At 42.2% G+C, this 23,522-nt stretch overlaps 1 protein-coding gene across 4 annotated transcripts in view; it reads right to left on the reverse strand.

The window, feature by feature from the left end:
• Nucleotides 1-3,087: 3,087 nt before the first annotated feature.
• The window catches only part of LOC142743140 (uncharacterized), a 139,912-nt gene continuing 119,477 nt past the window's right edge, over nt 3,088-23,522 (reverse strand). For all 4 annotated transcript variants that reach the window (XM_075853577.1, XM_075853581.1, XM_075853578.1 and 1 more), the window contains one exon: nt 3,088-4,502. In XM_075853577.1, the coding sequence (XP_075709692.1) occupies nt 4,329-4,502 (174 nt within the window). In that variant the 3' untranslated portion in view covers nt 3,088-4,328. The remainder of the gene's footprint in view (nt 4,503-23,522) is intronic.

The raw sequence follows: 23,522 nt of genomic DNA on the forward strand, positions 1-23,522 counted from the left end.
GGATGTCTTAAGCAAAAAGGAGGCAGAGGTCCTTCCTCCTCATCGTCCATATGACTGTCCTATCGAGCGGCTTCATGAAGCCTCTCCCCCTCGAGGATGGGTTTATCCTCTCTCTCCTTGCCAGAAACCCAGGCCATGTAAGAGTAGGTCAACCTAGAGAAGGGGTTCATCAGAAAGTCTACTTCGCCAGCCGGAGCTGGATTCTTCTTTGTGGAAAAGAAGGATGGATCTCTTCATCCATGCATTGACTACCGTGAGTTGAATCAAATCACAGTCAAAAACAAGTATCTACCCCTTGCGACTTATCTCCGAGCTCTTTGACAGAATTAGCGGTGGCAAGGTTTTCACTAACCGGATCTACACGGGGCCTATAACTTGCTCCGTATCCACCAGGGTGGTAAATGGAAAATCGTATTTAACACCTGGGACGGTCACTCTGAGTATCTCGGAATGCCCTTTGGAATATACGACATCTGTGAGGTTCTGTATATGTCTGTGTGGGGGTGTATCTGGATGACCGTCAAGGTCAGGCTTTCTTAAAAAAAAACATTGCCTTCTCACAAATTCGCTCCTAGGTTCCTCGGGCCTTCCGTGGTCTTGCAACGAATAAACCCTGTGTCCTATAAGCTTCCGCTGCCTCCTACTCTCAGGATTCCCAACTCATTCCATGTGTCCCTCCTAAAGACTCTGGTTCTGAACCGCTACAGTAAATCTCCTAGTTCTACAGTTGCTCCCAGCGGTGCTTCGGACGTCTTCACGGTAAATGAGATCCGGGATTACAAGAGGGTAGAGGAAAGACTTTCTATCTGGTGGACAGCAAAGCCTTTGGTCCTGAGGAGAGGTCATGGGAGCCAGAAGAGAACATCAATCTCCAACTCTCAACAAGAGGTTCCTCCTACGCACTGGACCTAAGAAGAGGGGGCATAAGGTTGGTACTGTTGTGACACTGAAGGCTTGCTGGCATCTACCTCCTAGGAAACGCTGGCACACGTGGCTGCACTGCTATTCCATCTAGGGTGCGTGCGCTCGACCCCGGCCTTAAAGGGCCAGTGCACGCACCAGTAAATTGTTCCCTACCTAATCCCAAGATCACCCTTGACTATAAAAAAGGACTCTTCCCTCTCCCTCCTTGCCTGAGCATTGTTGTGTCTACCCATGTTAGTTATTGCAAATGATCCCTTAGTTGTATCCAGTATTCCCATATCCACTAATTGTTTGTTCTTGAGCGAAGTCTAGCGTTGGAGCAGAGTTCATCCTCTGTGCCACGTGTCATCTGACACACCAAATAGCATCTGCTACGCCACGTGTCTGTTCCCACATCCTGTAATTGTGTTGGTTCTTGAGCGAAGTCTAGTGTCTAGAGTCGACTTCGTCCTGTGTCACGTGTCATCTGCCACGCCAAAAGTGTCTGCTACGCCACATGTCTGGCAGAACTTCTATACAGGTACTCAAGTTCTATAGACTTTCATTGACTGTAGTTTGGCCAGCTGCTACTCCGCTACAACAGAGCGGGCAAATGGGTCTACATACCCAACAGCCGTGACATTGCCTAGCGCTACCCTGCCGAGGCACAGGGTACCTTGCCATTTAACGATGACGCAGTCGGCGCGATGATATCGCGCCACTGCGTCTTTCCGCTGGAGTACGGCGCGTGAATAGGGACAGGTAAGCATCTGATTTTTTTTATTTTTTTTACTGTGGACAGTTTTGGGGGCACTATCTACAAGGAATGCCTCAGGTTGCACTATCTACATGGAACGCTACAGAGGGCCCTATCTACAGGGCACGCTACAGGGAGCTCTATCTACAGGGAATGCTACAGGGGGCACTAGCTACAGGGAGCAACACAGGGGACGTGTGTGTGTGTGTGTGTGTGTGTGTGTGTGTATATTGCATTACCTTACAGTGTTTGACACAATTTTATTCATGAGCACATCATATGGTACGATTATTTTCAGGGGCACATTGTATGATACTATATTTAGGGGCATAGAGTGTGACACCATGAGAATTTTATCTTCATTTATAGGTGTGGACATCTGAGTGGCAAACTCTGCAGAAATGGGTCGTGGCCAGGAGGCGTTATCATAGAGGTCTGGACCAAATGGAAAATAAGAGAAAAAGAACGACTCCAATCTGAGAAGACGTCACCTGTGAGTTACTAAATGTTTATTCTTCCTGGGGCGGAGTAGTACTGTAGTCACTGTATGACCTGCAGCAAGATGATGGGCGTATTGTTCTTTTTTGTGTGAAACAGCAACTCCCAGCATATCCTTACCATTATTCTGGCTATACCGAGAGCTGTAGTTTTATGCCGTACAAACTTATATGGCAGGGTTTCAACTGAATTTGCAAATGACCTCTGTACTGGGCTATATTTGTGCTTGTGCTGTATTTATGTACTGACATAGGGTCTGGAGTTATATACATCATAACAACCAAGCTCAATACATATATATACAGCACCAAAGAAGCTCAGTACATATATACATGTACCGATCTTTGTTCTGGCGCTGTATACATATACTGAGCTTTGTTCTGGCGCTGTATATATATGTACTGAGCCTGGTTCTGGCACCGTATCTGTGCATTAGCCTGGAGATTTGTCGCAACTTACTGCGCACACCGCACTGTCCTAGATGGGCTAAGAACTCAGGATATTGAATGTATGCATATATGTCTATACGTAATGAGTGAGTTTCATGTAATGTGTGGGTGGGTAGGTAGGTACGTACGCTTATGTAGATATATACATAGTGTGCAAATCCAGTTAAACATTCAGGACAGGGACTTTCTCTACTTAGAGTCCACTTTAATATAGGCTGTATTTGGAATATTGTAATTGTTTTATTTGATTATTAGAAATTAGAATAATTTTCCATGGCGTGGTACAACACGAAACCACCACCACCCCCCCCCCCCCCGGCACTGGTGTCTTTGTTTGCAAAACAGGGAATCTGATAAAAACATTCATTTTTGGCCATACTGAATTATAAAAAGAAAAATATATTTCCTCCCAGGTGCAAAAGTTTAGGATATAATTGAACACAACAAGTGGTCACTGCAATGTGCTCCAGACACAATAGCCGATGTGCATCAATGATTTAATGTAAACACTGGATCATCAAAGAAACACAAGTCAGCTATCATTTTATATAGAATGATTTTGACATAGTTAGTCCTCTTGACTGGAAATGTACAATTATCTTCTATATTTTTTAACCTTTTTATAATGTGTTGCAGAATTCATTGGAAAACACTATTTCACAGAACAACACAATCAAAAACATAATACTTCCCAGTCAACAAGAAAGCTTACAAATCTATGGAAATGAATGAGAGTACACGATACATTAGGGACAGATTACCCAAGACTGGTTCTTCATATGCCAGTCTTCGCTATCTGCTCCGCTGGAGTAAGACATAACAGATTTATTAAGACGCGCATGTCTCTTAAAGGGGTTATCTGGGATGTGAATTTTTTTTTTTTTTATTAGGGACTGGAAATGAAAAAAACAGGTACCAAAAGGTACCAATCCTTTTCCCACCAGCAAACTCCCAGTGGTTATTTGGTTGCAGGGCTCACTGGTGATGAATCGTATATCTGGCATAATGCCAGAAATACAATGCACGGCCGCTGATCCCTCTAACTGCAGCGGTCACATGCTACATGCACGTAAACAACCACCGGGAGTGTCGCTGGAGCGCCAGTGCTGGATCACCGGGGCAATGTATAGGGAAGTATTTTTTTTTGGTATATTTATTTTATTTCCAGACTCTAATAAAAAATGTTCGCATCCAGGTTAACACCTTTAATAAATCTATCACATCTTCCCGCTAGCCGTGCACCATCCATCCCCTCCCCCAATCAGACAAAATAAAGACATATACTCACTTCACCACTCCTCTTCTATCCTCTGCGTCCACTCAACATGCAGCGGCTCATACAAGCAGTCATTAGTGCTGGGTCACATACAAAGTCCTGACACTGCCTGACATCAGTACATTGTACAAGTTGCAGCATGCTGAGGGAGCCTGGGGGGACCTGCAGAATAGGAGAGGAGTGGTGACGTCGGCATAATTTTTAATTTATTTATTAAATTTGTCCGATGGGGGGCCTTACACCAGTTTTCTGGTGTAAATTATAATAAATTTGCTGGGCCGCTTTGGCCCCGTCCCCTTTTATAAACTTGCGCCCTCTTTCCACAGTAGTGGAGACAGTGGCGTAAAAAGGACAAAAGTCACTACTTTTGGGTCCTTTTGTGACACTTCTACGCCAGACAACGGACAAAGAAAGGTTGATAAATTCCCCCCATAAAGGTTGTTCTTTATATGCCTGAGTCATAGTGGTCTATAAAATTATTCAGCTCTTGCACACAGAGTCCAGCCATTTCTTGCAAACTGGAGCGCAAGGCACTTGTCACAGGAGCCTCAATAGATGGGTCTTTTTTCAGTAACGTGCTGGCAACAAAGGCAAATGTCTTGCAGTCTTGAGCAAAGGCCTGGAAAAAAGAAAAATAAATACAGTTGGATTGGCATCAACAAATTTAATCGGATCATATGCTAGAGAGTTTGTGTCGATGATCACTATGTATCTAGTCTAAAAAAAAAATATAAAAAAAATTGTTGGGCTGTGTGTCCCTGCAGATGGTTATTTTTGAGTATTAGTATGAAATAAATATCTAAATAACAAGATGCGCTAGGGATAACATCCAGTGTATTTCAAAGGGCCTGTGATGGTACTTCTAATCCTTCAAGTTCAAAGGAAAAATACATCTTAGGCTCTGTTCACATATGAACCGAAAAGACCTCATGCACCCAGCGTAACTATCAGATTTTGCAAATCTGACATGTGTTACTTTATGTGGTAATAACTCCAGAATACTTTTGCATATCCAAGCGATTCTGAGATTGTTTTCTCGTGACATTTTGTACTTTATGATACTGAAAAAATGTGGTAGTTAAATTCAATATTTAATATGCATTTTTCTAAATTGTAATGTATCTGCTTGTAAAACAGATCATAATACCACACAAAATATTTACTAGTTAACATTCCCTATATGTCTACTTTATGTTTGCATCATTTTTGGAACATTAGTATATTTTTCTAGGACGTTACAAGGCTTAGAACTTTAGCTGCAATTTCTTGCATTTTCAAGAACATTTCGAAAGGCTATTTTTTCAGGGACCAGTTCAGTCCTGAAGTGACTTTGAGGGCCTTATATATTAGAAAGTCCCCATAAATCACCCCATTTTAAAAACTGCACACCTCAAAGTATTCAAAACAGCATTCCGAAATTATTTTAACCCTTTAGGCATTTCACAGGAAATAAAGCAAAGTAGAGGTGAAATTTACAAATTTCAATTTTTTTTTTACGAAATTCATTTGTAATACAGTTTTTTCTGTACCACTGATGGTTTTACCCAAGAAACGCAACTCAATACTTATTGCCCAGATTCTGCAGTTTTTATAAATATCCCACATGTGGCCCTAGTGTGGTAATGGACTGAAACACCGGCCTCAGAAGCAAAGGAGCCCCTAGTGGATTTTGGGGCCTTATTTTATTAGAATATATTTTAGGCACCATGTCAGGTTTGAAGAGGTCTTGTGGTGCCAAAACAGTGGAAACCCCCCAAAAGTGACCCCAGTTTGGAAACTACACCCCTCAAGGAATTTTTCAAGAGGTATAGTTAGCATTTTTAGCCCACAGGTTTTTTGCTAAATTTATTGGAACTGGTCTGTGAAAATGAAAATCTACTTTTCTTCTGAAAAAACATACGATTTTTTTCGTTTTTACAAGGAATAAAGGAGAAAAAGCACCCCAAAATTTGTAAAGCAATGTCTCCAGATTACAGCAATACCACATATGTGGTAATAAACTGCTGTTTGGACCCACGGCAGGGCTCAGAAGGGAAAGAGGGCCATTTGGATTTTGGCGCGCAGATTTTGCTGGAATGGTTTTTGGTGCCATGTCGTGTTTGCAAAGCCCTGGAGGGACCAGAACAGTAGAAACTCCCCAAAAGTGACCCCATTTTGGAAACTACACCCTCAAGGAGTTTTTCTAGGGGTATAGTAAGCATTTTGACCCTACATGGTTTTTGCTGAATTTATGGGAATTATGCAGTGAAATTGAAAATCTAAATTTTTTTTCTAATAAAATGCTGTTTTAGCTCAGATTTTTAAATTTTCACAAAAGATAAAGGAGAAAAAGAACCCCAACATTTGTAAAGCAAACTCTTCTGAGTACGGCAATACCCTATATGTGGTAATAAACTGCAGTTTGGACCCACAGCAGGGCTCAGAAGGGAAGGAGCACCATTTGGCTTTTGGAGCTCAAATTTTGCTTGATTGTTTTTCAGGTGCCATGTTTCATTTGCAAAGACCTTGAGAGGCCAAAACAGTGGAAACCCCATAAAAGTGACCCCATTTGGAAAACTACACCCCTCAAGGAATCTATCTATGGGTATAGTGAGCATTTAGACTCCACAGGTCTTTTGCAGAATTTATTGAAATTAGGCTGTGAAAATGAAAATCTACATTTTGTTCCACTAAATTGAAGAATGTCTTAATTTTCACAAGGGATACTGGAGAAAAAGAACCCCAATATTTGAAAAGCAATTTCTCCCGATTACGGCAATACCCCACATGTGGTCGTTTACTGCTGTTTGGACACACGGCAGGGCTCAGAAAGGCAGGAGCACGATTTGTCATGCAGATTTTGCTATATTGGTTTTTGGGCACCATGTCGCATATGCAAAACCCCTGAGGTACCAGAGTACAGTGGAAGCCCCAAGAAGTGACCCCATTTTGGAAACTGCACCCCTCAAGGCATTTATCATTTGCCTGCACAAGACAGGGCTCAGAAGTGAAGAGCACCATGCGCATTTAAGGTCTATTTTGGTGATTTTCACAGCATCGGCCCACAATTGAAGGGCTCGGAAGTCAAATAGTAAAACAAACACCCCAAGTAGTGACCCCCATATTGGAAACTACAACTCCTTAGGGCATTTTAAGGGGTGTAGTGAGCATTTTGACCCCACAGGTGATTTTACATTAGAAATTAGTGCACAGCGGATGATGCAAAGTGAAAATTGCAATTTTCCACTGATATGCCATTTTAGTGCACAATATGTTGTACCCAGTTTGTGGCACTGAAGACAAATACCTCATAAAACGTTAAGCGGGTTCTCCCGGGTATGGCAATGCCAGATCTGTGGACGTAAACTGCTGTTTGGGCACGCTGCAGGGCTCAGAAGGGAGGGAGCGCCATTTGGCTTTTGGAGCGTAGATTTTGCTTGGTATTTGTTCTGTTAGGGGTTTTGCTGGTATTTCAGTTTATTATGTGGTGGTATATGTAATCTGTGCGGAGTACATCAGGACATAATAAGAGGGTATAATAATGCGGCAAATAAATAATAATCCGCAGATTTGTGGCCAGCGTCGCACTGATAAATGGCGCCAGATCTTATCCGCTTTTGGAACACTCTGCACATTTTTCATCGCCATATTCTGAGAACCAGAACTTTTTTACTACCGGAGCCGTGTGAGGGCTTATTTGTTGCGGGACAATCTGTAGTTTTCATTGGTACCATTTTGGATTATGTGCTATTTTTTTGATCACTTTTTATTCCATTTTTTTGGCAAGCAGGGGGACCAAAAACCATAAATTCTGACCATGTTTTTTTTTTACGGTGTTCACCCTGGGCGATAAATTATATTTTACTTTATTATGCGGGTCGATATGATTACAGCGATACCATATGTATATAGGGTTTTTTATGTTTTGCAGCGTTTGCACAAAAAAACAAAACCCTTTTTTTTTAAAAAAAAAATTTGTGTCACCATATTCTGAGAGCTATAACTTTTTTATTTTTGCGTTGACAAGGCTGTGTAAGGACTTGTTTTTTTGTAGGACGGGATGTAGTTTTTACTGGTACTATTTTGCGGTACGTGCGACTTTATCATTTTTTATTCTATACTTTAGAAGGGATGGTGACCAAAAAAATAGTGATTAGAGCATTGTTTATTAATTATTTTTTGCGGTGTTCACCGTGTGGGAAAAATAACATTATAGTTTTATAGATTGGGTCGTTACGGACGCGCTGATACCAAATATGTGTACTTTTTAAACGGTTTCATTTTTTTCCTATAATAAAAGACTAATTATAGGAAAAAAGGTTTTAAAAGTTTTTAATTTTTTAACTTTGAACTTTTTTATAACTTTTTTTTGTCCCACTAGTGGACTTGAAGACCTGCACCTGTCATCTTTATTCTAATACATTGCACTACCCACATAGCTATTCACTGACAGCAAGCCTATTAGGCTCCGCCTCCAGACGGGGCCTAATAGGCTTCTGTACGTGGGAGACCAGGAAGCTATTGTTGGCCTCCGGTTCCCATAGTAACGATCGGCATCCGTGCGACTACATCGCAGCGATGCCGGTCACCTGGAAACACCTAAGATGCCGCGATCGAGGCATCTAAGGTGTTAATGGCAGGGACCGGAGCTAGCTCCAGTCCCTGCCGTTACAGCAGGATGTCAGCTGTAACAAACAGCGGACATCCATCGGCTGATGGCGCAGGCTCAGCTTCTGAGCCCGCCGCCATCTTTCATCTGCGGCCGGAAACCTTTTAAGCCCCGCCTCCAGCCGGGGCTTAACAGGCCGCCGTACTCGGCAGACGGGGGCACCATTGTTAGGCCTCCTGTTGCCAACAGCCGATTGGCTAGCGTGGCTACCCGGCTCTTTTAGCCGGGTAACCATGCTGCAATACTGTGATTGGTCAGTCAGTAGAGACTGACCAATCACGGCGATTGCTCCCCCGACGAGTCACAGTGACTGTCGGCTGTCTATGAAAGCCGATGTCACTGTTCTGTCACCATGTGTTTTGACATGGTGACGGAAAAGCACCATGACGTAACTGTACTTCATGGTGCGTTAATGCAAGGCAAACCATGACGTACAGTTGCGTCATGGTGCGTGAAGGGGTTAATATACATTATGTAAAAAACAGTTGTATAAACATAAATTCCATCACATATCAAACGACCAGTATTTAGAATGTACCGTTTACATAGTGAGTACATATATCCATCACATAATAAACGTGAACATATCTTTTAAAAGTGATACAGAGTGAGTTAATGAGCAATTATGGCTAAATTGGAGCAGGGCAGAGGCCAATAAAATTCAGTACATAAATTTGATTCTTATAAACAGGAATATTTTGTACATTACCCGTCCCACATGTATCCTGGGTTCAGCGTTCGCGCGTCTCTACTGTGCATGATCCAAGATGGCGTTCAAACCGGAAATCCGGTCAAATGGAACGCAAACATCAGGGAAATCGCTATTGCGCATGCGCGGACTACGGAACTGATGCAGATATCCAATTTTCAATAAACAGATAGAATTTTTTGCAAAGGTGAGGAAAAACATAGAAATGGAACTCAAATAGACCAGGTCCACTAATGCATCAAATAGATGCCATAGGGTGACATGGAATACAAGAGCTGGCACATAAATCACCATAACTTACACCACATGAATGCCTGATGGACTCATTGATGTGGTCCTAGTGTGCTAATGGACTGAAACACCGGCCTCAGAAGTAAAGAAGCACCTAGTGGATTTTGGGTCTCCTTTTTTTTTAGAATATATTTGTCAGGTTTGAAGGTTTAGAATAAGACTTGTCAGGTTTGAAGAGGTCTTGTGGTGCCAAAACAGTGGAAACAACCCAAAAGTTACCCCATTTTGGAAACTACACCTCTCAAGGAATTTATCTAAGGGTATAGTTAGCACTTTGACCACACTGGTTATTCGCTAAATATTTTGGAATTAGTCTGTAAAAATGAGAATTTTTAATATTTAGAAGGAATAACGAAGAAAATGCACCCCAACATTTGTAAAGCAATGTCTCCCGATTACGGCAATACCCCACATGTGGTAATAAACTGCTGATTGGACCCACATCAGGGCTCAGAAGGGAAGGAGCGCCGATTTTGCTTGGTAGTAGTTGTTTGGGGTTTTACTGGTGTTTCAGTTTATAATGTGGGGGCATATGTAAGCTGTGCGGAGTACATCAGGGCATAAAAAGAGGGTATAATAATGCGGTAAATAAGTATTTCATAGATGTGTGGCCAGTGTCGCACTGATAAATGGCACCCGATCTTATCCGCTTTTGGAACACTGCGCATTTTGCATCGCCATATTCTGAGAGCCAGAAGTTCTTTATTTTTTCTCCACTGGAGCTGTGTGAGGGCTTATTTGTTGCGGGACAATCTGTAGTTTTTGTTGCTACGCTTTTGGGGTAGATGCGATTTTTTTGATCACCATTTATTCCATTTTTTTGCAAGCAGGGTGACCAAAAACAAGCAATTCTGACAATGTTTTTTAGTTAATGTTTTTGCGGTGTTCACCGTGCGCTATAAATGACAATTTTACTTTATTTGCAGGTCGATACGATTACGGCGATACCATAAGTACATAGGTTTCTTTATGTTTTGCAGCGTTTGCGCAATAAAATCACCTTTTTATAAAATAATTTATTTTCTGTGTCACCATTTTTATTTTTTTAGTCAAAAAAGCTGTGTAAGGGCTTGTTATTTGTGGGACGGGTTGTAATTTTTAATCTGTATTATTTTCGGGTACTTTTTGATCACTTTTAATTCTCTATTTTGGGAGGGGTGGTGACCAAAAAAATAGCGATTCTGGTGTAGTTTTTTATTGATTTTTTTTTGGGTGTCCATCGTGCAGGAAAAACAACATTATAGTTTTATCGTTGGGGTCGTTACGAACGCGCTGATACCAGATATATGTACTTTTTTTTTTTTTAACGTGTTCATTTTTTTCCTATAATGAAAAAAATGCATTTTTGGTTTATATAACTTTTATTTTTACACTTTTTTTAAAAACATTTCTATTACCTTTTTTTTTTACTTGTCCCACTAGGGGACATTTAGATTTGCAGCTTTGATCGCTGCTAGAGTACATTACACTACGTATGTAGTGTAATGCATTCCAACTGTCATTGTGACATGACAGTCACACTGACAGGAAGCCTAGGAGGACCGGCCGGAGGCTGCTCCTCCGAGGCTTTCATACATTGCATCCCGGAGGCCATTGTCTGGCTTCCGATTGCCATAACAAGTATCGGAAGTCCCCCAAATCACTTTGTGGGGGCTGCCGATGTGCTTCAAACCCCTTAAATGCGGCGATCGCAATCGGTCGCCGCATTTATGGGGTTAATTGGCAAAATCAGCAGCGATGGTCTGCTGACCGGCAAGACTGGAGTGTTAGTTGTCGGGGACAGCTGTCCTCACGATTCCCGGACACCGTCCGTTAAGACAGTGTGCGCCGGGAACCGCTCCGCAACTGTACGTCCTGGTGTGGGAAGCAAACCCTCTCCAGTACGTACAGTTGCGGCGCAACACGGGAAGAGGTTAATGAAAACCCAAAATGTAGTGTCTCAGAAAATGTGAATATTAAATAAGCCCAATTTAAAAAATGATTTTTAATACCAAAATGTTGGCCTACTGAAAAGTATGTACAGTATATGAACTCAATACTTGGTCGGGGATCCTTATGCATGAATTACTGCATCAATTCGGCGCGGCATTGAGGCTATCAGCCTGTGGCACTGCTGAGATGTTATGGAAGCCCAAGTTGCTTTTTTTTTTTTTTTTTTTTTTATATTTTTATTTTGTTCTACAGCAGTACAAAAAGGAAAGAAGTACATAGTACATACAAACATGTAATAAGAAAAAAATATGCAATGCTATAGATACCCTTGGGGGGGGGGGGAGAGGAGGTCGGAGGGAGGGGGGGAGGGAAATGAAGGAAAAAAAAAAAACACAAATAAAAATATGCCTTTTATCTCCATCTTACTTGTTACTCTGCGAACTTACCCTAGCCTATAGCCAGGTTCGTTCCCATTTAGCGATGTTGTTGGCATTGCCATACCATACCTTTTCATATTTCTTGATTTTACCAACCAAGCCCAGCCAGTTTTGCAGTGTTGGGTGAGCGCTAGACCCCCCCACAGTCTAGCAATCAGAAGGCGGGCCAAGAAGAGCAATTTCCCCAATAAAGCTCTTTTGTCCTTTGACATCTGCAAATCGCTTAAATTGCCCAAAATCAGGTACTCAACCTCTAATGGGACAACCAGTCCATAAGAACCGCTGATCTCCGAGCAGATCTCCCTCCAAAATTGGGCTATTCCAGGGCAAGCCCAAATTAAATGCAAAAAGGCCACCTGAGGGTGTTGACAACGTAGGCAGAAAGAGTTTGCCTTCAAATTCATTGACTGTAGGGATATAGGCGTATAATACAATCTATGCGTTATATTGAATTGAACGATCCTATGGGCGGCACTGAGAGAGACCGTGCTAATACTCCTATAACAATGATCCCAGTGAGATTCATCCTTTGGTCCTAAATCTCTTTCCCATTCGGCTTGTGCTCTAAAGTGAATTTGCTTTCCGAATGAGCTCATAATAGAGCGGTAAATATGTGAAAGTGATTTTTTCCTTTGTGAAACTACTAATAAATGATCAATTACCATGTGAGATTCCAATTGAATCCGTGCTACATCAATTTGCTTACATGCGTGCTGAATCTGGTAATATCTAAATAAATACTTCTCTTCAATACGATACCATTCTTTCAAGTTATCAAAAGTGACTATTTGTCTATCCATAATAATCTGTGAGATAAAAAAAATCCCTCTATTTTTCCAGAAATTTATATCCGGAATTGTCCCAAATTCTCTAAAATTATAATTATCCCAAATTGGAGTAAACTTGAGAATTCCTTTAAAACCTAACATCTCTCTCAGTGCTCGCCATGAACGGGACAACATCAGACTCAGGGGCCATTTATTCAGTGGTTCCATCTCCAGTAGGCCTGTCTCCAATAACTCAAAAATATTCCCAGCTTTCTTTCCCACTGAATCAAGCAACCTCCTGAGGGCCGGGTCCTTCTCCCATTGAATCAGAAGCCTCAATCCGGCGGCCACAAGGTACCCCCGGAAGTAAGGAAAGGATAGTCCCCCTTCAGACGTATTCTTGCACAAATAAACCTGTTTCATCCTAACACGTTTTCTTCCCCAAATCAATTCATTTAGTAAAGATTCCAACATCTTAAATGTATTGTTGTCTATCCACACTGGTGTTGCGGTCAGTACATATAAGACCTGTGGGAGCACCACCATTTTAACCAGACCAATCCTATCAGCCCTGGATAAGGGAAGTTTCTGCCATACCGCTATTTTTGATCTGACCTTCTTGATCACTGGTAGCATATTCAAGGCACTAAATCTCTCAACTCCTGAGACAGTTATACCCAGATATTCAAATGGTTGGCCCAATCTTAGGATAGAAAGATCTCCAAAAGGGGAGTCCTGTTCCTGATCCAATGGGAGAAGACATGATTTGGACCAATTGATTCTAAGACCCAAAAATCTACCATAGGTCTCCAATACCTGCATCGTTCTGTGAACGGAAGTTGGGGTCTCTTTCAGGCACAATAAAATATCATCCGCATACAGAACCATTTTATCCCCTTCCCCACCACAGCCGCATCTTAATCTCTTTATCGCCCCTAATCAACATGGCTAATGGTTCTATAAAAATAGCAAATAGAAGCGGAGAGAGGGGGCAACCCTGCCGTGTTCCCCGAGACAACATAATTGGTTCAGATAGTTCACCATTTACATTTACCCTAGCCAATGGGGCAGAATACATTATTTTAACCCAATTTATAAATGTATCCCCTATGCCAAACCTTGATAGCGTCTAAAGACAGGATGGAGTGGAGCTCCCCCTCTCCCATTTGTATATTAGTGTACAGTCTATGCAGACAATTACTAGTACCTCGACCCAGAATAAAACCGTTCTGATCTGGGTGAATGATTCCTGGGATCACCTGCTGTAGCCTCCTTGCCAACACCTTAGCTAACAGCTTCACATCTGTATTTAATAAAGATATGGGCCTGTACGACCCTGTATCCGTCAAATCCTTGTCCTTCTTAGGAATCAATACGATCGTGGCTTCCGACATAGATCTAGATACTCCCCCTACCGCATATGACTCCTTAAAGACTTTCAAAAGACAGGGGAGAAGCAACTCTCCATAACGTCTGTACAGCTCAAAAGGTAATCCATCCTGACCGGGCGAGGAGTCCCCTCCAATCGACGCAAGTGCCTCCCTCACTTCCTCAACCGTCAGGGGGGCATCCAATTGTTCCCTCTGCACCTCCGTCAATCTTTCAAAATTCAGACCACCCAAAAATTCGTCTATGGACACATCATCCTCAAGCAGTGTGGAGGTATAGCCCTCAGAAAAAAAAAGACTTATATTCCTTTTGTACAAAGTGTGATTTATTAGAGAGTGCCCCGGCGAGTCCTGATCACTGAGATATTATGATTACCTTTTTGATTCTGGACAATAGATGCCAGAAATTTACCTGGTTTCCCACACTCACAGAAATACTTCTGCCCTGAGAAGAAGATCCTCTGCTGGGCTTTATTAAACAGAAATTCCTTATAGCTTTGTTGGGTTTTATATAATTGTTGTTGGTTCAACGCAGTCGGGTCGCCGGTGAACTCTCTCTCCGCATGAGAAGATTCCTCTCTCAATCTAGTTTCCTCCTTAGAAAAGTTTTTACGCAGGTGCTGGATTTTGTATCTAAACAAGCCTCTTATATATGCCTTAAAAGGGAATGTGTTGCCAGCAAAACATGTTTTGTTTTTTTTAGTTAAACAATTAGTGTGTAGGTGATTAAACATTGTTCTAATTTTATTTATTTTTTTCACGAGTCAGGAAATATTATAAATTGGATTCAATTTATAATATTTCCCAGCACTGGTCACTAGATGGAGCCATTCCCAAAATTGCAGCATTGCATGTGGTAAAGCAACCACATTGCTTTATGCTGCAAAATTGGGTAAAAATCCCTTGCTCTAGTGAGCTCTCAGAATCCCCCCTCCTTTATCCTGGCTAGTGCCGGGAGAAACGAGGGGTTTGAACGGTCTAACCTCCTACACTGTGTGTCGCCATTTTTTGAGCTAACACACAGTGTAGTAGGTTTACATACAGTAGTAAACACACACTGAAACACGAACATACATAGAAATAACTTACCTGCTCCAGTCGCCGCCGCCGCTCCCTCCGGTCCATCTGCTCCGTCTGCTGCCACTGCTCCATGTGCACAAGTCTGGAAGCCGCGACCGGAAGTAGTCATCTTACTGTCCGGCCGCGACTTCCGGTCCACAGGAAAATGGCGCCGGACGGCGCGCATTTCAAATTGAACTGTGTGGGAGCGGCGCATGCGCCGTTCCCACACAGCGGCGTACACGATAGTGGATGGAACGGGCCCCGTTCGCAGTCCCTATGGGACTGGAGCTGCCGTATTCCATGTCTGTATGTGTCGTTAATCGACACATACAGAAATGGAAAAAAAAATGGCAGCCCCCATAGGGAATAAAAAGTGTAAAAATAAAAAAAAGTAACACACAAACACACAAATTAATCCAAACGTTTTTAATAAAGCACTAACATCTTTAACATATTAAAAAAAACATTTTGGTGACTCTGTTCCTTTAAAGGCATCCCAGACAAAGTGAATATGGGCCGATTTCAAATTAATATCCAAAAACATAGCCAGCTCTTGTTTAATCTAGTCATGATCTTGGATTATTGAAAACCAATGTGCATTAAATTTAAACCTAAGCAAGGAGTCTATAACAGTTCCAGAACCATTCCGAATGGTAACCACAACTGGAGAGTGGTCAGAGACTGTGTGTGGTTCATATGTCATCTTATCAATATCCGGCAAGAAGAAATCATTAGCCAAAGCCAAGTCAATCCTAGACAGAACGTTCAAAGAACGACTAAAACACGAGAAAACCTTCTTGTCATGATATTTCATCCTCCAAACGTCTGATAATCCTACCTCCTCACAGAATATTGCAAGCAGAGATTTCCCCTGACTACTGCCGGCCTGAACCCCCTGAAGGCTAAACCGATCCATACGACTATCCATAACGTTATTCAAATCACCAAAAACCAACATCGGACAGTCCTCATGATCATTCCTAAACTTTACCAGATTACTTAAAACATCTAATGAGAAAGGGGGGGGGGGGGAGGAGCTCCAGCTCTCCATACAAAAAAACAAACCTTACATCCCTATCTATCCACTTTGAGGAGACCTGAAAATTAATTTTATTATGAATAAAGACGGTGACCCCACGAGAAAAAGTGGAAAAATAAGAGTGAAACTCCTGACCCACCCAACCCCTACTAACCCATGACTTACGTTCCGCAATTAAATGAGTTTCCAATAAACAAATAATTGCTGGGAGATGTTTATTAATAATATCAAAGACCACCACCCTCTTAATTCTGTCTGCCAAACCTCAAAATCCAAACCATTATTTTAGTCACTGCCATTTATAGTAAGAAAAGAGAAGGTGAAAAAAAAAGCTAAAAAAAAAAAAAAAGGGAGGGCTCCTCCACTCTTTCCCCTCCCCCCACGACCTCCCCACTGACCCCCCCATTCCTCTAATGACCTGCAATAATTCAGATCGCAGCTCCCTTCCTAGATCACATCTCACTCTCCCCAATCACCCCGCCCCGACTACCCCAATGCACAGATAGTACCCAACTCAACCCAAACCCTTGGAGTCCAGGCAGACCCCAAATTTCTCCGCTGAATCAAAAAAAGAACGTTTTTTCTTGGTATATAACCCGGAGTTTTGCAGGAAACAATAATGAATACGCCAGACCGGCCGAAATCAGCCGTTTCTTGATTGCCTTATAGCTACTCCTTTTCTTTTGGGTTTCATATGAATAGTCCGGATATAGTGCCACCTCTGCACCATTAAACATCAGTGTGCCCAGCTCTCTTGTACTCCTCAGAATAATGTCCCGGTCTCTTGAACAAAGAAGCTTCATCAAAATGGTGCGTGGGTGGGCGCCTGGGACAGCTCTTTTGGCTGGGACTCTATGAGCTCTCTCTATATGAAACACTTTGGAGAGAATCTGCTCTCCAAGAAGACCCCGAAGCCACTTTTGTATCCCTTCCGCCAGATCTCTTTCATCCTGCCCCTCCGGACAGCCCACCATCCTGATATTAGAGCGTCGGGATCTGTCCTCCATATCCACCATTTTGTTTTTCAAAATCTCCATCTCAATTAAAGCTCCTGCTAATCCCTTCTTCGCCTCCTTAACTTCTTTCTCCATGTTGTTAATTTTGCATTCAGCTTCTAGTTGTTTCTCCCGGATATTCTTAAGGTCATTCCTCATCAGTACCATCTCAGACTAAACTACTCCCATCTGTACTGCCAGGTCTTCCAGACAGGAGTTGGATCTTGTAACAGCTACTAGAATTTTCGCCAGCATGCCACCTGGATCTCCCGGAGTTACTGAGGTTTCTTGGCAGCCAGGGGGTTCCTCACTCCTCCCTGCCCCCTTTAAGCCCTTCTCGGCCAAACGCGTTTTAACGGAGGGAGATTTCCATATTGTCTCAAGTTTATTATTGAGATCACCTCTGCCCCCAGCGGCTTTTGGGGATTTGCCCCCAAATGAGCTTCTCTGTGAACCTTTCGGTGGCATAATCACAGAATTTATAGAGAGAGTTCAGACAGAAATAATACTTCAAAATAGATTGGTTCTTTGGATAAAATTGGGGGTTACCCAAGACAATACACCTCTGTCAATACAATTAATTATAAATGAGAGCCACATAACAAATCATATCATAAAAGTGCTTTGCAGAAGTCCCGCATCTTACCCCTCCACGCATAGAACCTCAGGGTATAATCCTCCTATTCTCAACGCCAGGGGTGTAAATACATTCTGGACGGCCGACTGCAGGCAGCCGAGTTCACTTTATAGAATAGTGCAGCAGGCAGCAGCAAAGGGGGGTAGCAAATGACCAGCAACCAACTAGAGCTACCGGTCAGGACAATATGAAAAAAGATATACAGAGGCTGGAGACATCGTTAGCAACATCAGCAGGACAGCAGGGGCCAGAGAGGTCAGTCCAGAAGAGGGCTGGAGCAGCTGTAACAGGCAGGCCAGCAGGATGCAAAGAGACAGAGCAGTCGATTCACCGCTCACAGTTCACAGCAAAGTCAACACCCGACAGCATCATTGAAGGCATCGGAGGGACGTCAGTAGTATAGCCAGGGTCTAACAGCTCAGTCAGAGCAGCGAAGCCACAGAAACAGATAAGCCGACAGGGTGGAGGGAACAGACCAGCTGACTCAGAGCTCACAGCTGCGACTCACAGCTGACCGTTTCACAGCTGAGGCTTCCAGCCTGTGCTCACGGCCGTCCTCTCACAATTGAAAGCAGCTTGTTACCACAGTGGGCCTGGAGAGAAACTGAGTCGCTAACAGCTTTGCAAACTTCCTCCTGTCCGAGCAGTGTAGTCAATGGAGTCAAGCAGGCAGGGGGCGCCTAAACATTGGCGTCTTCAATACAACGATTGGGCATCGAGGCGAGGTGCAGGAGGGAGGCGGCCAGCACGTCTTGACGTGGCTACGTCATGCCGGAAGTGAGATGTGTGAAATAGTTAATTTTCAAGCGGACACATTTAATTTTAGAAAAATGCTAATTTTTCTACATTTTCAAAAAAATGCGTGTGTTTTTTTACAAATAACACTGAATTGTATCGACTACATTTTACCACTAAAAAAGTACAATGTGTAACGGGGAATCGCTTGGATAAGTAAAAGCACTACAAAAGTTATAACCACAAAGTGAATCGTCAGATTGTAAAAGTGAGGCTCTGTCAGCAAGATGAAAACTGGCTGCAGCGGGAAAGGGTTAAAAGGTATTTATGCCACAGTGCCGTGAAAAGGCGGTGTAGTGACATAAGCCCGGCGCGAGTATCCTGTTCCAGCTAAAGCGGGTGTCGGGCTGTCTAAAGACAGCCAGGCACCTGCTGCTCTAGTGGGTGGCAAACAAATTAGCATGGATCTCGTTCGTTTAACCCCTTAGATGCCGCAGTCAAGGGAGACTGTGGCACCTATACGGTTTTAAAGGGAGGGGGCACCCTCTCTCATCCCATCGGGACACCCGCGAAGTGATCACAGGGCGCCAATGGTTTTTTATAGCAAAAGCCCCTATGTCTGACTTCAGTGAATGCCTATTAGGACCTGACAAAGCCAGAGCCTAATAGAATCCCTGTCTGTTTTACACGGACAGGCACAATACACTGTAATACAGAAGTATTAAAGAGTATTAGAAAAGCGATCAAATGATCGCATAGTAAAGTTTCAGTGGGGCTAAAAGTAAAAATTAAAAGTTAATAAGTATTCACGAACAATAAAAATATTACGTTCACGCGCACGATGAACGCCATTAAACAACAATGCCATAATTGCGGTTTTTCTGTTCATCCTGCCTTTCAAAAATTAAGTTAAAAAAAAACCAATAAAAACGTCTCATCTACCATAAAAACTAGTTGTCCAACAAAAAATAAGTCCTCATACAACTATATCGGCGGAAAATAAAGAACATGGCGACACAAAGGATTTTTAAAAAAAATAATTTGTATTGTGCAAAAGTAGTAAAACAAAAAAACGATATATATTTGGTATCACTGTAAATCGTAACCCGCAAAATAAAATGAAGTTATTTATACCACACGGTGTAGATTTAAGACTCAAAAAAGAATGGTAAATTTTTTTTTTCCCATTACACCCCAAAAAGTTAATAAAAGTTGATAAATTATATGTAGACAATTTAATGTAGAATGTAACAAATACATTTTATGAAATATGTAAAACAAAAAGAAAGTCAATAGGTCGGCACTACTCACAGGCTACGCTTGATCTTAGGAGCGGGAATGTCTCCGGGAGGATGTTTTTATAACAGGTCATGGTGGTGCTCAGCTGAAGAGTAAGTGTCTGGCTATCCATCAATACAAAGAAAATAATTTTATAAATGATGGTGAGTTGCCGCTTTTTCTTTTATGCTTTTCTTTGTATTGATGGATACATCTGATACGATCTGCTAGTAACCCCATAGATGCAGCGCTCACTTTTGAGCGCTGTATCTAAGGGGTTAATCAGCTGGATCGGAGGCTAGCTCCGGTCCTGGCCTTTCAGCAATAGATCGAGTTAAGCTATCACTGCTTTAAAACGGTCTGCAGAAACAGGAGCTTGTTAACACTATGCCAGAATAGTACGGAACTTTGCGTTAACAGGCCAACGCCCGTGACATAGTAGTACGTCATAGGGCGCTAAGGTGTTAGTGGAACTGCAAATGCCAAAAAATACATAAATGAAATACTTGAGCCCAAACTGAAGCCTTCCAGGATAATAAAGTTTTTATATTTCAATAGGATTTAGCTCCATGTTATGTTGCCGATGTGTTCAAAACCAGTGTGGTTTCAGGAGAATCATACTACACTGCTGGAATGGCCTGGAAATAGCCCTGACTCCATCAAAAATCTATGGAGCCGATTAAAGAAACTTGTTAGTCAGAAGCAACGATCAGTCAGTGCCCTGCCCTGCTCTCAACCCTTCTAAGTCTTTGCCCAAGAATTGTCTTAGGGAGGCCTCTCTGATTTTTGCTAGCAGTGCCGCATGCGGCAGAAATTCTGGAAGCGGGGCACTTTAAGAGTGGCATGCTGGTATAAAAATTATCGAGGTGCTAACCCTGGTTCAGCAGTGGGTGCACCAAACCCCACACAATTTTTGCATTAAACTCCAAGGAAGGGGGGACTTTCTGGAGTCTTTCTATTCATATACACTAAATTTTTAAGTATACCCGGATGCACTCTCGCACAACTTATACATCTTCACACCATACTTTGCACTCTTACTCAGCAGGTACTGGCAGAATTTAATCCTCCTTTTAAAATGTACCAGGGACTCATAAATATAAATAAACTTCACGGGGGTGCATGCTTGGGCAAACCGGGCACTGAAATGGTCTAATAGGGGTCTCAGTTTATACAAACGGTCAAAACTGTGGTCATCTCGGGGTGGGCACTGCTCATTATCTGCATAATGTAAGAAGCGAAGTATCGCCACATAACGCATCCTGGACATGGCCATGCTGTACATTGGGGTTTGGTATAACAGGTCTGTGCTCTAGTAGGCCCTAATGGATGGCTTCTTCAGAAGTCCCATGATCAAGAGCAGTCCCCAGAAATTGAGACACCATAAGCTCTATAAGTCATCAGTGAAAAATAATTTTAAAAAGTCCATATCATTGAGCCCTGCAGTGTTAAATTTGATCCCCGGGTTGCCCATATACTCGAGAATTTGGGGCTCATATTTGTCTGGTATGAGGGTCCAAATGGGGTCACCTCTCGGGGGTTTCAACTGTGGTGGTGGCGCTGGGGACTCTCCTAGGGGGTCCCTCTTCCTCACTGGATGAGGAGGTAGATAAATAAAACAGTCTGTGGAATTCCATGGCTGGTTGTAAAACATTGGAATATATTTACAATAAAAACAGGTTTAAAAAATAAAATAAAACAGTCTTGCCATGTGACAAGTCTCTGTCAGAGGCAAGAAATGAATATGCCTCTTCAACAGTAAATGAACGTTGACATTTTGTGTTGGGCTTAGAAACGTGTAAAATATAGTTCTTAGACACGTGTAAAATGTGTGTATATATATATATATATATATATATATATATATATATATACACACACACACACACACACACATACAGTGAAGGAAATAAGTATTTGATCCCTTGCTGATTTTGTAAGTTGGTCTTTTATACAGGTGACCTTTTAAGACAGCTGTCTTTAATGCAGGCACCAAGTTGATTTGGAGCGTGTAACTAGTCTGGAGGAGGCTGAACTCTTAGGGTATGTGCACACACACTAATTACGTCCGTACTTGACGGACGTATTTCGGCCGCAAGTACCGGACCGAACACAGTGCAGGGAGCCGGGCTCCTAGCATCATACTTATGTACGATGCTAGGAGTCCCTGCCTCTTCGTGGAACTACTGTCCCGTACTGAAAACAGGATTACAGTACGGGACAGTTGTCCTGCAGAGAGGCAGGGACTCCTAGCATCGTACATAATTATTTTATATAATCTACCTCTCACTGGTAAAATTAACCTAGCTTAAAAATTCTAGACTGTTCATGTCTTTGACAGTGGGCAAACTTACAAAATCAGCAAGGGATCAAATACTTATTTCCTTCACTGTATATAATATGAGTTCCACTTCATGAATTGAATTACTGAAATATATTAACTTTTTGATATTCATTGAGAAGGACTAGTATATATATATAACCATATAAGTCCTAATAGAACCCTAAAGTAAACCTAAAAACAAGTTTTTTTTTAATTTTTGGTTTTTATAACAGACGCAAAAAATTTAAATACAGCCCTAATCTAGTGTTAGCGCTAAACTAGCACTAACGCGAATCTAGCAGAAAGCGGTGATTTGGGGTGTTTTTTCACTTTTTTTTTACAGCACAGGACGCAGACGGATCTCTTTCCTCCCACAGAACAACTTCAATGAGAGGAGAGAGAAACACAGCCCATGTCCTGTCTATGATCTCTGTGATAGGTTTTATCACAGACATCAACTGATCAGGGACCAGTCACAATTGTCCCTGAAGGGTGCTGTGCCAGCTTCTGCCACAAGCAGCTTATGCACCGCATACCAACTGCACATGCGCCATTTTGTGGGGGGGATCGGACGTGGAAGGGAAGGAAATTCATCTGGGGAACACGAATTACCCTTTCTCTCTCCTCTCTAAGGAATTATTCAGTGAGAGGAGATAGAAAGGGTAACGAACTGCCACTTTGCAGTGACCGCTGTGATTTAATGAACCACGGCGATCACGTTACCAGAGACCACTCGTTATTGTTTATATTAAAAAATATACAACAAAAAAAACCAAACACACTACTGAAAACAAAAAAAATTATATAAAAATATACTTCCCTAACTAGGTAGCAGCAGTTCATTGCTCCTAAACAACCGAAGACTTTTTTTTAAAATAAAACTTAGGTTTAGTGTTAGGGAATTTCACAAAATATAGTTAGGGAAGTCCTAAGTACGGCGACAATTCCCTGACACTAAACCACTAAACCGAACTAGAATATTCCGATCTTCCCTAATACTAAACCTAACTACGGTAACGGATTCATGGATGCACAGAAACGCTACTAACACTCAGAGAAGTTAATTGCGGGTGTGGTAGGATCTGATGACAACAGCAGGAACGGATGTCGGCGATCGCCGCAATTCGTCACTAATTACTGACTAGCCAAAATTATTTTCTTTATATTGATGGATAGCCACTTACTCTTTAGCTGAGCACCACCGTGACCGGTTATAAAAACATCCCCCCCCCCCCCCCGGAGATATACCCGCTCCTAAGATCAAGCAAAGCCTGTGAGTAGTGCCGACCTATTGACTTTTCTTTTTGTTTTACAGATTTCAGAAAATGTATTTATGTTACATTCTACATTAAATTGTCTTTCATATGACGTATAATTTGATGGTATTACTACAAACAA

This window comes from Rhinoderma darwinii, chromosome 2, assembly GCF_050947455.1.
Source record: "Rhinoderma darwinii isolate aRhiDar2 chromosome 2, aRhiDar2.hap1, whole genome shotgun sequence".
NCBI lineage: Eukaryota > Metazoa > Chordata > Amphibia > Anura > Rhinodermatidae > Rhinoderma > Rhinoderma darwinii.